Below are 15,563 nucleotides of genomic sequence, written 5' to 3' on the forward strand. Positions count from 1 at the left end.
TTGGGCTTTCGTATAAGGGTTTTAAAAATGGTAGTAACACATTTTTTATGGGATTCCCAAAGTAATCTCTGTTATTTTGGATGATGTCAGTGTCATGAGAATTAAAAACCAGTTGTTGGATAATAAGACTAATGCCTCCTTACAGTTCTCTGCTTCGGAGGTCATCAGTAAGAGTGAAATGGACATACATATTTGCCGTGGACGTAAATGCAGATGTACTACAAATTGATATTTAAAGCAAATATACAGTAGACGCTAGGAAGTAAATGCAGAGGAATGTGGAACAAATCCTTCCCAAGTGACTAAACTGTTCACCCCTTTGTGTCTTTCGTTTCACACCATTCCATCTCAAATTCCCCGTGTTTTGAACCTGTCACATGTGGCCACTAAAGGTAATTTGCGAACATGTCTCTGCTTCAGGATAACCAGATTAGCACCTTATTGAAGTTACATAAAAATCAGTTATTTCAAGTTCCAACTCATTTGTGTTTTGCTTCTGTTTTGAACAAGGATATGGTCTCACATTGCCTGGCAATCTGTTTATAGTTGCAACCCCGATTTAACATTCTCTGGCATTTCACAGAAATACGTGACATAAGAATGTGAATGCAATGTATATTAAAAAAAAGCCCTCAGGTGGTTGTTAATTTTTGGCACTGTGTAATTAAACTAGTTTTTTTAATGTTATCTTTTGCCAGTATCTAATTAGGAAAGCCATCTGCTGAAAGAGTAGCAGCCCATCTGCCTAGAATGTTGTTCTCTTCATTTTTATGAAAAGTATCTGCCTTTGCTGGTCCCTGTCTAATTAACTTCTCTCGCTGTGGAATGTGATAATACACAGCTTTGTTTATATACTTCTGAGAACTGTGGATTTATATGTATGTAACACGTACATAGAAAGAGCCAATCTTTTTTCTTTCCCACATTTGATTCACTACTGAGATCGGAGCTCCGTTGATCCTAACTCGAGCATCTGTGTGTGCGTGGTGGTGAGGTACGTACTGTGCCGTGCTTCCTTCCATCCTGGGCTTCTGCAGGGATAAAATGATTTTCTGTAAACCTATTCTATTTCCTCATCTGTCTGTCTATAGCACCGTGGCTTCCTCAAAGTTGATGATATTGTAAGTTCCAGGTTCTCTCTGGATCTGAAATGAACATGGCTATTGGAACAATGGAAATGACTACGGTGAAATTCTCAGAGTTAGCGAGATTGTGTCCAGACTGATGGAAGACACTTATGCTTTATCATAAACTAATATCTGACATGTGCAAATATCACCTATATGTCTGTTTCTCTTCCATCAAAATTATCTAGTGCAGTGTCTTACACTTGGTAGGTGGGTCATTTATAACCATGTATGACATGAGAGAATGAATACAAATGCGTAGAGCAAAACTTCTGAAGATAGTCGAAGAACACAGATGTTACTGGTATATATTTACAGACAAAACAAAACAAAAAAAAGTTTCTACAAATGGGAATCTTCATGTCTTTTAAGATGTAGGTGCTTCACACTCTTTGCCTACTGTATACAGCCTTTGGATATCCAAGTAGCCACAGTATTACTGCTACGTGTCTGCTGCCAGAAAATGTAATGAATATTAAATGCAGAACAGAATAGAGAATTAAGATTCTTTTTTTTCCTCTGTGGGGCTACTGTGCAATAGAAAAATACAAGAGATGATAAAAATTAGATTTAAAAAGAAACCACAGAGACTCAGGAAATAGGATCATGAGTGTTGTACTGAGATCTGAGATGTAGATCGTCAATGCCTTTGCATTTGTTTTGACTGTCACAAAGATAGGTTTGTGTAGATAGAAAAGTGTCTTAAGAGGAAGTCAACTGGAAAGATGGCTTCACAAATCAGTAGTGGGATTTGTTCCAAAATTAAGATGCATGAAAGAATAACAAGAATCTCCTCTAAGAATACAGTGAGAAGACTTGATTAAAAGAAATTTAATTTAGTAGAACAATTCCTATGGAATAAAGAAAGTTATGACCAGGTTAAAACATAATATAATTTCAAACAGGATGAGTAACTTTGAGAAATAAACTCTGCTACAGGAGGGTTCTACTGATACTCATATTTCTCTCTAACAAAACTGGGTCTCCCCCCCATAGTTGTGAAGTGGTCAGACGGGTTAAGCGCAGTTCATTGAGAGAATAGAAGGACACTATGGAATCAACATCCTATTTTAGGCCACTCTGGAGAAGACATGTTTTCCCACTGCATTCTTTGATAAATTCTGTGACATCCGGTAATATTTGTCCAGCCTTACAGTAGGTCGTTGAGTCCATTCCTAATACATGTCTTGTCTATCCTGATTCAGGTAGGCAGTGAATCAACAGAAAAGCTGAACAGTCGTGATCTTCAATTAATTCTGGATTTGAATATTATTGGAAAGCCGGTTATACTGTAATAAAAATGCCTCAGAAATAACTTTACTTCTTTTAATAACTGTCTTCAGAAAAATCTGCAAGCTTTGTCCTATTTTCTGTTGGTCTAATAAACTTGTGTGTGCAGGTGCCTTTTCTTGCTAAACTGGATGAAGTAATGAAATATTCTTGAAAACTCTCCTTTTTTTCTATTACTTTCCCCATCCAATCCTTGGCCTTCAATTATCTTGAAAACACACAGGCTGCTTGGGCATTAGGCAGACTGGGAAAGCTATTTGCGATTTCGGCAGAAGGATTTGAACAATTCTGATGGCGTTTGATCGATGCTCTTGCAGCCCTGGGACTAACCATGCTATTCATAGGCCTTATGTTTACTGAAAAGAGAATTACTGTTTAACTTTCAACAAAATCATTGGACTAACAAGGGCCCCTACAAATGCCTCTTTACCTAAGGCTTTTTACTTCACAGTTGTCCTAGTAATTATATAACCAAATTCTCCTGGTGATAGGAAGTCAAAGTTGCAATAGGGTCGACTTTGTAAGAGAATTTTTTCGTAGTGTATCAATTCTGTTTTGAGTTTAAGTAAGGGCAGAAATACCAATGTCTTTGTTTAAATACAAACAACGTAGTCCATTTATAAAGAGATCTAAGAAAGGAAAGGTCAGTTTGGAATAATAGGAATGCGCTTATTTTATGTGAGTCCTGTGGCGACACACGGATCCGCAATACATGTGAAGCCCTAATGTCTTCTCGGGAGGTGTCGTCCCTTGTCATGAAACTATTTGTCATCCCAGCACAGAATTTAAGTCATTTGTTTGCATCACATGTTGACTAGCTGTGATTTTATTGCTGCCATTAAACATTATGAACAGGAAGACATCAGCGAAAGAATTAACAAATTCTCTTATCAGATGTTGACACTGACAAAAATCGCTAAGTCTACACAAGGGAAAGCAGTTAGGATATTGTTTCCGTTTGAAAGACACTGAAGTGGTTCTCTTTAGAATACTTTTCTTATGGACTCCTATTTGCCAAGGAAGAGAAGTTATACAAGATGCAGTGATTTGTGTTTTAATCTCTATTATGTAACATTCTTTGGAGGACGGTTGATACAAGATTATTGTGCCCCATTACTTTGTTATTCTCCTAGGTTTAGGAGAATTAGAAAATATCTTCTTCCTAGAAGTGAGAGTGAAGCCATTATTCTCCTTCATAATATTTGACAATAGCTTATTTTTGGCTTAGTTTAGTTTATTATTTAACATTAGTTCAAATTAGCAAAGAATTGTCCTTTGCTTAAATGATTTTTTCTGATAATAAAGCACCTGGGTGGCTCCATCGGTTAAGTGTCCTACTCTTGATATTGACTTGGGTCATAATCTCAGGGTTGTGAGATCTAGCCCCACATTGGGCTCCACGCTGTGCTTGGAACCTGCTTAAGATTCTCTCTGACCCTCCCACCCCCATGCCCCACTGCTGCTCATGAACTCTCTCTCTCTCTCTCAAAAAAAAAAATAAATAAAATTAAAAAAAATTTTCAGGTAATGATTTAAATGGTCCTTCAGAAATCCTAAATTCTTTAGAAATCCAGCTCTAGTAGGAAGATAAAACACAAATCCACATTCCATACAATAATACAAAAGATAAGCAACTCAAATTCTTAAATTTTTCCAAAAGTGATTCACAATCTCAGCTTATAGATCGTTAATATTTGCAGGCATCATTTCTTCCCATGACGTCCACGCTGCGTACTATCTCAGCTAATCACAGATGGCATATGGGAGACAGCAGCTGATGTGAAAGGAAGCACATCAACTTGGGCATCATGAGTTAGATTTGGAAAGTTGGGAAAACGTACTCGCGAGTTGTGGCTGTAACTGTTCAGTCAGAGCTCTTACCAGTATGAAAATTACTGGTATTGGGGGAAGTAATAGATGTGCTCTTTGCATGAGCTATTTCTTTTATTGACTATTCATCATTTACATAAACGGAGCTTGGGAGTAAGGAGGTGCAAAATCATCCTCGCTCCATTATCTTCGAATCTTGAGAAATGACATACTATGAACAGAAAATACAAATGTCTAAATGAATATTTACATCATTTTGTTCCCAGGCTTGTCTTTTCAGCGTGCTATGGATCTATCCTGTGGTTTCATCGAAGGGACGGTTTCGGGAATTACTACAGTAGCCCCCAACTCCTTGCATGGGCCTTTCTTACAGTGATCTAAGTATCACACTGCCACTGCTGAACTACGGATAGTTAGGGACCAAGTCCTTCAAAATGCTTTGATTTCAAAGCTAAATAGAAGCTCCTATGAGTGAATTTCATGAATTTAGTGTAAATTCTATATTAGTATGAAAAGATTGGTTCTATGGTATGCCCACATTTCCTAATCTGATTACCAATGCCTTATTATATATCCCCTTTTATTCAGTCAGAACCGTAACAGTCTCTGTCATTTTGGTGTTTCCTACAGGCAGTGGAGTGGGAGTGTGATGAAGCCACCAAGAAGGCCTGTTACAGTAAGGGCAAGTCCGAGGTAAGAGCATACTGAAATTTGAAGGACTTCATGTGAAGCATTTTAATATGAAGGCTATTCCTGATGATGGTGCCTTGCAACTTGGAAAAAAAAAAAAGCGAGATTCAAAATATACATCGGGCCTCTGGGTGGCTCATTTGGTTAAGCGTCTGCCTTTGGCTCAGGTCGTGATCCCAGGATACTGGGATCAAGCCCTGAATCGGGCTCCTTGCTCAGCGGGGCGTCTGCTTCTCCCTCTACCCCTCCCCCTTGCTCGTGATTCTCTCTCACATGCTCTCTCTCTCTCTCAAATAAAATCTTTAAAAAACAAAAAACAAAAACAAAATATATGTTCAGTAGATTCTCAAAGTTTTACCATTAAATCAAGATTAAACACAGTTTCTAATAAAGGATTCAGAATAGAAGAGCAGGCCTGATTTGCACCATTAATCGTTAGGCTAAGATATGGAATCAGTTGGCTGTGATATTGTTTGGAAATATATAGTCCTGAATTTTAAAAATAATATTTTAAGTTCCCCCAGTTTTACCTTAGAGGTAATTCCATAAAGTGACTATGTGATAAATAAAATTATTATATCAAAAATGATGAGATTTCTTTATAATTCATCTTAACAGATCTATAAACTCCCCCTCCCTCCCTCTCTCTCCTCCACCCACCCTCTCTCTTTCCATATGAAAATCAGCTTCCCCAAGTTGCTAAAGGAAGCACAGTTTCTAGTGAAGGTTGGAAATGCATTTCTTGAGCAACTGTGCCCAGTGTCGACTTGTGTCCACACGGGTGGCAGGCTCAGGAATAGCAGAACTCCCCACCTGGGTAAATCTGGTTCTAAGAAAGTTATACTGGACCACCTTGAGGAAATTCTTTTGCAGCTGATAGAGAGGCTCATTCTGTCTCGTTCTGAGAGCGATGGCCTTACTTCCTTGGAGCCTGGGCCTTTCCAATGTGAATCCCACTTTGGGTCACAGAAGAAAGCAGATCCACAAAGAACAGCAAGTAGGGCTCCCTGTGCAAATGTGAGCCCAGAGCCAGGAGCGTGGGGGAGAATCTAGCAAATGCAGTGAGTGAACACTGGTAAAAGATCCTCACGCCGTCCGTTGGTGAATAAAAGATGTTACGTACTTTATTTTACCCAGTTTCATTGACATGGAGGCTGGTCTCAGCTAACTTAGTCACTGGGTTCTCCAAAACTGAATAAAGAATCCGGAAGAATGAGAGGGGAAGGAAGGAAACGCAGTCTTAGCCAGGGAAGCACTTAGAGAAAAAGAAAGGGGAAAGAAAGGCAGAAATGGATGAAGGCAATTTACTGAGAGATCTTTAACCTCAGAGAATGCTTCCGAGATAAATCATCAGAGACACAAGAAGATGTAAGGATAGCACCAGGTTACGAAAAATCGGAATATTGTCTCTGAAGATGCCCCACAAAATAAAGGGTAAGTAACTAATGAATTCCTCTTACTGAGTTTGGATAAATTATGTGTAAAATCCCAAGAAGGGGCTTTTCTCTGTGGTTTGCACTCACGTCCCTGGAATGTTTGCGTGTCTTGATGTACCAGATGTGTTTCTTCCTGCTCACGAGAGCACAGGGAGTTCTTCAAATAAGACCACCTTCTTGCAGTGTGGAGAGACAGACTCGCCTGGGGCAATGAGGGGGAAAGGTGGTTTTTCTTTCTACCAGCAGAAAGCATTGACTTTCTTTCCATGCTTCTAATGCCTTCCTCGTCATCCCCTTTGCCTGATGACCGCAGTGCCTTCCAGGGTCTGTGGGCATGCTTCCTCCTCCCTCTTGGCTTTTCCTCTCCTTTTTCTTCTGGTCTTTTTCTTTTCTTTCTTTTCTTTTTTTTTTTTCTCATTCTTTGGCTCATCCCTCTTCCCTTCTTGGTCTGTGTGCAGCCAATAAGCATGATTCCATTTTGGGCAACCCAGCAACAAACTTTGTGGATGCCGACCTCAGTGCCTGTTTCTGAACATGGGTATATCCCGGACCTGTGGGGTGGCCATGGCTTCCTACCCTTTCAAGGGTCCCCATCTCAAATGTTGCCCCCGCTTTCAGCTTGCCCACACTACCTCCTCCCTCTCCCAATTATCACCCAGGAACTTCTGTCTTTCTCTGCAGGGATCCCTGCCCCTGTTGCACCCCCACATTGCACCAGTTACCAACAGCCAGCTGTATTTTCCCTGTCATGCTGCATTTTCATTACGCAACCCATGCCCCTGAGCTGGGAGCTGGGCCTGACGGTGTCCTGTTGTCCCAGGACACAGCCGAAGTGGGATGTGTAACTCCACTCTCTTGACAGGTGACCAAACATGTGAAACCCACACCTGCATAGTGAACATCATTAATCCAGGGTTTCTCGCCCTCCCCACTCTTGACGTTTGGGATCCAGTCACTCTTCGTTGTGGGGTTTCTGTCCTATTCATTGTGGATGTTTAGCAATGTCCCCAGGTCCCCAGTAGATGATAGCAGTCCCTCTCACCCAGTCGTGACAGCCAAAAATACCCCAAAATGTCTCCAGACATTGCCAGATACTGACGTGGTAAAGAATCCCTACTGTGTTTCTCCAAATGGTGAGAAGATGGGCAAATTGTCCGCGGTCCATTTCACATGGTTCTCATGTTTCCTCTAGATCACATTCATTCGTTTCACAGACTTTTTCAAAAATAACTATTTCCTTCCCCTCTCTGGACATCAGTCTCCTGTGTTCCTTATGTATTTCAGGAAACATCTGGTTATGTAGGTAACCAACGCTTCTCCTGCTGATAGTGTCTGAGTCAGTAATTTGATAAGATTTAGTGTGGTAGCCTTTTACTAGTAGATCATTACTGCTTGGAGTGAGTGATTTCTTCTGTTGAATCAAAACTGACCCATGTTTTGCCTTAAGCTGTGACCATTTGTTGTCTGGTGCTTAGAAATCAGGCAAGTGAAAATCAGAAACAAAGAGGAAAGGGCATCTTTCTTTCCATTAGGTAATGTACATTTGGTTGACAGAAGGGATCAGTCCTTACTACCCTCTACTGAGTTTTCTGAGACACAGAAGATAAAATGAGCAAAACAAACATGGTCAAATAAAATCAGACCTTCACATTCCACATGTTTCTGGTTTTAATGGGTTAAAAAAAGTGGCAAATATCAGTTGTTATAAATTGATTCAGGCTGCATTTATCGATGGAATTTTTTTCAGAAGAATATATTAATGTACATGAACATGAATTTCAAGCCAATACTCGAAGGGGAGATTGCGTGTTCTCGGAGTCGCATTAAGTATATTGCTAGACCTGTCTACACTTTTGGACAACCTGTGCTCGGTTGAAATGGAATTTGGTTTTGTAGCAGTGCCGTGTATGGTAGATGTCTGTGTGCACAAAATGATGGGATGGGTTTACAGAGGCATCAGCCTAAGCCATACTGCCTGGCGGTCCATGGGTGGGGAGCCCAATGGGACCTCCGGCTCTGCATCCTTCTTCTCTAGTTCCTTTTTCTTACTTAGCATCTCTGTTATGTTCTCAAAGTGGCACCTGACACAGTAGCCATCAGGGGAGAGGCTTGAGCCCAGCCCCTGGGACACAGAAGAGAAGGAAACAAGGCTACTTCCTATGAAAAGGAGCAGCCAGGCCAAACACCACCTGCCCAAGGGCCAGTCCCTGAATTCACAATTCAGACAACCCAGATTTCTCCATTCTGACAGTTCAAGGGCCAAATCAGAAAACATTTTCACAGAGTCAGCTTAACTGGGGGGGGGGTCCCCTTACCCATGGCTTTACTTCTGGAAGTTTCCATTACCCACGGTCAACCGAGGTCCAGAGGCAGATGATTCTCCTTCTGATGTCACGTCAGAAGGTCAGTAGCGGCCCCATGCTGCATCACAGCGCCTACGTCATTCATCTTACGTCACCCCATCACGTAGGCATCTCATCTCATGTCATCACTCACAGAAGGGTGAGTGCAGTAAGTAAGACATTTTGAGGGAGAGAGCACATTCACAAAATTTTTACTACAGTGTTTTATTAGAATTGTTCCATTTTATTATTTGTTGTTGTAATCTCTCCCTGTGCCTAATTTTCAAATTAAACTTTATCATGGATACGGTACATATAGGAAAAATCATAGTATATATAGGGCTTGGTACTGTCCATCGTTTCAGGCATCTCCTGGGGGTCTTAGAAGGTATCCTCATAGATAGGGGGGGTGGCTGTAACATCTGTTTGTGGAGTGAAATTCAGGCTTTTCTTTGTAGCCATGAGTTTAGAAATGAGAATTCAGCGATTTTATATTTTTTATTTGTACCATAGTCTTAGGACAACTTACACAGAATTACAAAGTTTCCTTCTCCCCGGAATCAAAAGAATAATGCAGAATGTGACATCTCAAAAATGAAAACAATGCCAGCCATTTTGACTGAACTCATGTTTTTCTGTCCCCTAAGAACGGTGGTCTGTGCTGTTCCACATAATGCTGGGTGTGCAGAGCCAGGAATGCCGGGCGCGGCCAAGGGGGCGAGCCTGCGGGTGGTGCGCCCTGGGCCCACTCGTGGCTCTGATGGGAACATTCCTCAGCCGCCTGCGACAGGGGTGAAGATAGATGGCACATTTACTCCTATTTCCCTGGTATTGCTGGGACCAACACAGGCACCGTTTCACGTGCAGTCCATTAAACTGACAGTTCAGGGATCAGGTCAAGAAAATGTCACCAGATCTTTGATTTGGGCCCATTTAGAAGAAAAAAGAGGTGCGGAGAATGCCAATTCCTTGCGAGGTTGGAGTTCTGCTGAATTTATAAAATTTTTCAGCTCATTTTGGGGAAAGAGGGTGACTTTGCCTACGAATGACCCAAACATTTCCTGCGTTAAATGGGGAAGAAACATCTGTTTTTATGTATTTTAAAACTTTTATAATAAAATCTGTCGAATTTAGTTCTTTTCAAAATACCATTACAGAAACCCACTTCAAGAATTATTTAAATGTCTTTTAAACAAATATTATTTTAAACACAAACGGCCGATTCTCCTGCACGCGAACCAGAGTCCCTTGTCTGTTTGGGGTCATTGTGTCTGAGCCGCAGCCGTGCCCGCCGTGCCCTTTGGGAAACACACCCACTCTCAAGGGGGTGAAGGAGCTGCTTTGTGTGCCTGTTAGAGCTCTTGCTTCTCAGACCTTTCTTGCTCGTGATCTCATTTTGGTACTTTTGAGACCAAGTTCCTAGAATTATTTTGCTCTTTAGTGGGAGAGTTTTGATTGGAATCCAGGGCTCTGTGTATTGTTCTGCCTGTGGTTCTCCTGGACTCCTGCTTGCCATGTTGTCCAGCTGGGCGAGGAGAGCAGCAAACTCCAGATGGTGGGGGGAAGCCACCATGACTCCGTGCTGCCTGGGAACCTGGTGGCATGCGGCTGGGGGGTGGGGGGACCTGGACATGTTCACTGGAAGTGCCAGCATTTGGAATTCTTGAGTTAATGCATGCAGCACCCTGCAGACCTGAATGTATTCTCTATGATTACTGCAAAAGTTGAGGATTCTTTAGATGGAACACTAGCAGCCTGTGGCGATTCTGTGCAGGAAGTTTCAGTTTTTTTAAACTGTGGTGTTCCCAACAAGTTTTCTATGGAGTTCGGTTGAAAATCGTCACATTACGTAAATATATGCATAGTAAATACACTTTAATTTATCAAGGCACTATGTATTACATAACATACAACAGATATGTTAATACATGTTCATATACATATGTGTGTATTTATATCTACATATTTATAGATATGTACTCTATATATTTAGATATAAATATGACTATAAGAGCATGTCTGTATATTTAAACTTATGTAATCTGGGGGTGCTTGGGTGGCTCAATCGGTTGAGCATCCGACTCTTGATTTTGGGCTCAGGTCATGATCTCGGGGTGATGGGATCGAGTCCTGTGTCTGGCTCCCAGGCTCAGGGTGGAGTCTGCTTGAGATTCTCTCTCTCCCTCTGCCTCTGTTCCTTCCCCTGCTCATGCTCATGCTTTCTCTCTCTCTCTCTCAAAGTAAATAAAATATTAAAAAAGAGAAACTTCTATAATCGTAATGCACATATATGCATATGTAATACATGTGTCTCTTACACACATGTACGCCTCATATGTATAGATGCTATATATAGACACATTTACATCTGACTGGGTGATGCAGTGTCTCAGGATTCACCTGGTAGTCTTGACTTTCGCTAAGCACGCAGTCACCACAAGAGCACGTGCAGTTACTGTAAATCGCTCTTCCGCACTCTAGGTGCTCACAGAGGGGATGCATCATCGAGGGAGACATGCTGCTTTCCGGTGGGAGCGCTGTGATGAGCGTAAACGCTGCCTGGCTCCCGGCCCTCATCCCCCACCCCTAGCAAAGACGGGCTGCCATTGCTGAGACATGTACCCTGTTTACAGATCATCTTTCTATTCAGTTACAGTCTTTCTTCAAGCAGAACATACCCATTTGGGGGAAGAAATGATGAAATGCTATAAGGGAAAAACCAGTGAATTCATTAAGTAAAAGGTCCTTAAAACATGTGTTTTCTGTCCTGGGGTCAGAGCCATGTGTCCTTGAGACCAGGTGGGCCTCCGTCTGGAAGCTCTTCTAGTGAGTCAGCAACTCTGCAACTCAGCTGTCAGTTCAAGTAAGAAGTGCTTCGAAGTCACGGGCGGATGGACCTGCCCGTGGGATCGCAGGCACACATGGGTCGTTTTAACGTTCAAGTGGTATTATCAGAATGTAGATAGATGAGTCCCGTTATCAACAACAGAAGCCGTGCGATGGCACGCTGCTGGCTGCCTTGGAAATGAGCACTGTGACTTCTTGGAAAACCAGAATTCATTAAATTCCCTTAAACCACTTTCAAGATACAGAAATGGGATAAAAGAAAAAAATTCTTAGATGAGAAAAGGAAACTCAAAGATATTTAGATCAGTTCATTTATAAGACAAACCTATACCAGAATCTCCTAAAGGGACTTTGGGATCATGCTGTGCTTTAAAACAAGCGGTCCCACTCAGTCCTTCTAGCATGTTTAGATAACCCGTGAAACAGCCGTGTTTGTAGCCGTGATCGATAACACGATCCACCAGGAGATTTTCCACAGGAGAATTTGGGTCTCAGGCTCATCACCAGCAGGAGACTGATGATTACAATTGGGCCCTCGGGCCATTTCCTTTCATTCTTAATTTTGACTCTCTGATTTCTACATTTACCTGCTGCTCAAAAGCTAAGAACCTCTACTTTCTTCTATCCAATACGGTCTACATTCTGTTTTGTCTGAACTTTTCCCAATTTCTCTTAAAAAACATTATTTTAGATGCATTTATTTGTTTAGGATTCACATCCAGCCTGCTTCTAGAATCAGTTGAAGCAGTCTGTGAATTAAACATGAGGGAACTTTTAAGGGAGTGAGAACGGGAAAGCTCTCAGATGAGCTGAGCCAGACTTTGGGCAAAGGAGTTTAGTTCTTGACAGTTAAGAAGAAACACGGAAGTATTCCCACCTCCAAAGGTTCCTCTTACAGGACACAAGGAGGGAGCATGCTTTGTCCTGGTCTCATTGGTGATAATGCAAGCCTCCTCCTCTTCTCCTCCTCCAGTGCATCCCAGCATGCATACTGGACTCACCTAGAACATGACTCTGGTCAGGTCCCAAATGTTGCAAGCAACTCTGGCATCCACAGGGCTGGATCTGTTCTCTGTCCTTGAAAAGAAGACTGCACGGGCCTCCTTGTCTGATTGTCCTGGTCCCTGACCTCTTCCTCCATCCTCCCCTACCGACTCACAGAGCTGGGGAAGCCGATCTGAGGTCCGTGGGCACGTGCTACATCTTAGACGGTAGCATGCTGAGTGTGTTCTCATCTCAGATGGTAGCATGCTGAGTATGGTCCTGGTTACTTTGTTACAATTCTTTGTTCCAATTGAAATAACATTGTGCCCTCCCTTGTTTACTTTTTTCCAAGTTTTAAAAAAAATAAAATATGAGTTGGGCTTGTCCTGCCCAGGTACACTTCTGCACCCTGGGGCTCACCATCCCTAACCATCCTTCCAGTTCTTCATCAAGTTTGTGATGGGCCTTTGTGTGTCTTTCTTTTGGCAGATAAAGATAAACCTCATTTTGTTATCGTGATTGTTTCCTTTCCCATAACTGATGAGAGGCACTTGCTTTCTCTCCCCCAGGTCTGTAGACATCATCTTTCAGTTGGGATCTTGGAATACCTTATCCTTACTGTGTTCATGGATATAGGATTGCTTCTAGCATGCATCTACCTTGTTAAAGACTCTTGCTTTAAAACGACAGCAAAAAAGTTCTTTTACCTCCCGACACCCCCTTGAAAGTATTCTAAAACTACAAGAGAAAACAAGCAAAATCCCTACCTCTCTCCACTGCTTGTCATTTCCCATCTCCTATTGATTATAGCGTCCTTTCTGTGTCTGTTTTATGTGTTAAGGCATTAAGCCCTCTCAGCCCTGTGTCCTCCAAGGCATCTTTTTGGAGTCTCCCTCAGACATGCATAGTCTTTGGATTTTCATCCTTGCCTTTATTTGGTCTTTGCAGACCCCTGTGCCCCTGTGCTCCCTGACATGGCCGGGCCACCTTGCCCCTCCTCTGTCCTCCCTGTGCCCCCTGAGCCTGGGAAGGGGTAACCATGAGGCTGTTTGAAGTCTTGTTTTGTTCTTTCTCTTTTGAACTCTGTGCCCTTTCCCTAGTCATAAAAACAAAACAGAACAGAAAAAACAAGCCTCCTCCCCGTCTGGTGTACCTTTCTCAGCTACCCGATACACTGCCTCCTGTTGACATTCATTTCTCCATCTTCTCATACTGAACTTAGAGCTTCATTCCTTTTGTTGTTGTTTTTCCCCACGTGTGTTCCGAATAGCAGCCCTGGATAATTTGTTACGATTCTTGCTTGTTATGGTATTGGGAGAATTATCTATCCTTGACATTTTGCTTCATATTTAGAAAGCAGATCCCTAGACTTAGCTCTTTTCATCATCCTCATGGCCAGGCCAGTAAGCAGACTGAGTTACGGCAAATCGGCACTGCACGGAGATCGGGGCTCCGTTTGAAGGGAGCGTTGCCACGCCGTCAAATGCAGCGCTGCTTACCCGGGGCAGCGTGCGATTCGGACCATCATGGATCATGTGACATTGCCTCTGTCCACTTGGTTGGCTCCTCACCACGTCCTGTTGGTTCACTGTGTTCTGGCTGTGCCCTTCTACAACCCCCCCAGCCGGTCCGGGAAAGGACAAGGGACCCAGTTAAGGACATGGTTTCCTTGTCGGTCTCCTTAACTCTGATCTCCCTGCTCAAGTTCAACTACTACACTGAGTGGTCCTTCAACGTTGGATCAGGTCAGACTTCATGCAATGAAAACAAATACCGGCTCCCTTCACGTTCCAAGTCAAATTCAAATTCACTAGGCACAGCGGGCCCCTGTCTGACTGCATACTGTATGTGTGACCTCTTCCATACACAGCGAAAGCACCTCGCTCTCCGGCCGCGGCAACTCGGCACAGTCCACTCCCCTCACTTGGGATGTCTTTTCCCTTTTTAGGTCATTAAATCCTGTAAGTGTCAGATGGCACTTCTTCTGGGAAGCTTCACTAAATTCTATCCTCCCTTTATTTTTTTTTTTAAGATTTTATTTATATATTTGACACACAGAGAGAGCAGCAGAGGCAGAGGGAGAAGGACTCCCCGCTGAGCAGGGAGCCCTATGCGGAACTCGATCCCAGGACCCCAAGATCATGAACCAAGGCAAAGGCAGACACTTAACTGACTGAGCCACCTAAGAGCCTTCTATCCTTCCTTTAAAACATACATTAGATATCACCTCCTGGGAAGCCTTCCTCCATCTCTTGCCTTCCCCTTCCTTCTGAAGGTAGTAATATTCTGTTCTCTGGACAACTCGATAGTAGTTGTTATGACTCTGTATTTTCATTTTCCGCTGAGTGCTTAGATTGTGACCTCTAGCACAATGTCTACCAAAGAATCTCTCATCAGTAGATGCTTGCTGAATGAATGAAGAGCTTTCTAGCTCAGAAGTCCATGCACTATGATGACAGTGTCCCAGATTCTGCATGCTTTGCAAGCACAAAACATACTCAACTCTGGGTTGTCACTCAGCATGGGGTTTCATCCCACATGTTCTGGACACCCTTTCCTTATTAGTTACATTTTTACTTCTCCATCAAGAATCAAAAATGTTTATAGATTCTCACTGTGTATGGAATAGCAGTTTGAAAACTCTATGTAGAACTTGTTCTAATTTGTATACAGAGCTTCACATGTGACCCTTGCATTTACAGAAGCTTTTGTAACACCTTTTTTCAACGTTCCAGAGAAGTTTTCTAAGACACCTTTTCATGAGGGGCATCCAATAGTTTCCTTTCATTTATTCTCCTAACACATATCCAAGGCGATTTCAGGTTTGCACTGTTAACAGGTATAATTCAAAGTGAAACCACATTCATCAAAAAAAGATAAATACTTTGAGATTTTAACTGAATGTGTATATTTATCTTCATAAATATCTTCTACTGAACAAGTGTGTGGATAGAGAAAGTCAGAATATTTAACAGTTTTATTGCTTTTGGGGGGTCAATATCTAAGAGGTTTTTTGT

At 42.2% G+C, this 15,563-nt stretch overlaps 1 protein-coding gene across 8 annotated transcripts in view; it reads left to right on the forward strand.

Annotated features, from left to right (window-relative positions):
• SEMA5A (semaphorin 5A) overlaps nucleotides 1-15,563 on the forward strand; it is a 498,547-nt gene that overhangs the window by 316,686 nt on the left and 166,298 nt on the right. For all 8 annotated transcript variants that reach the window (XR_004624352.1, XM_034657090.1, XM_034657091.1 and 5 more), the window contains one exon: nucleotides 4,878-4,940. Coding sequence is in view for 7 of the 8 variants with exons in the window: in XM_034657090.1 (XP_034512981.1) it covers nucleotides 4,878-4,940 (63 nt within the window). In the remaining variant the exon portion in view is untranslated. The remainder of the gene's footprint in view (nucleotides 1-4,877; nucleotides 4,941-15,563) is intronic.

The sequence above is a fragment of the Ailuropoda melanoleuca genome, chromosome 3, assembly GCF_002007445.2.
Source record: "Ailuropoda melanoleuca isolate Jingjing chromosome 3, ASM200744v2, whole genome shotgun sequence".
Lineage (NCBI taxonomy): Eukaryota > Metazoa > Chordata > Mammalia > Carnivora > Ursidae > Ailuropoda > Ailuropoda melanoleuca.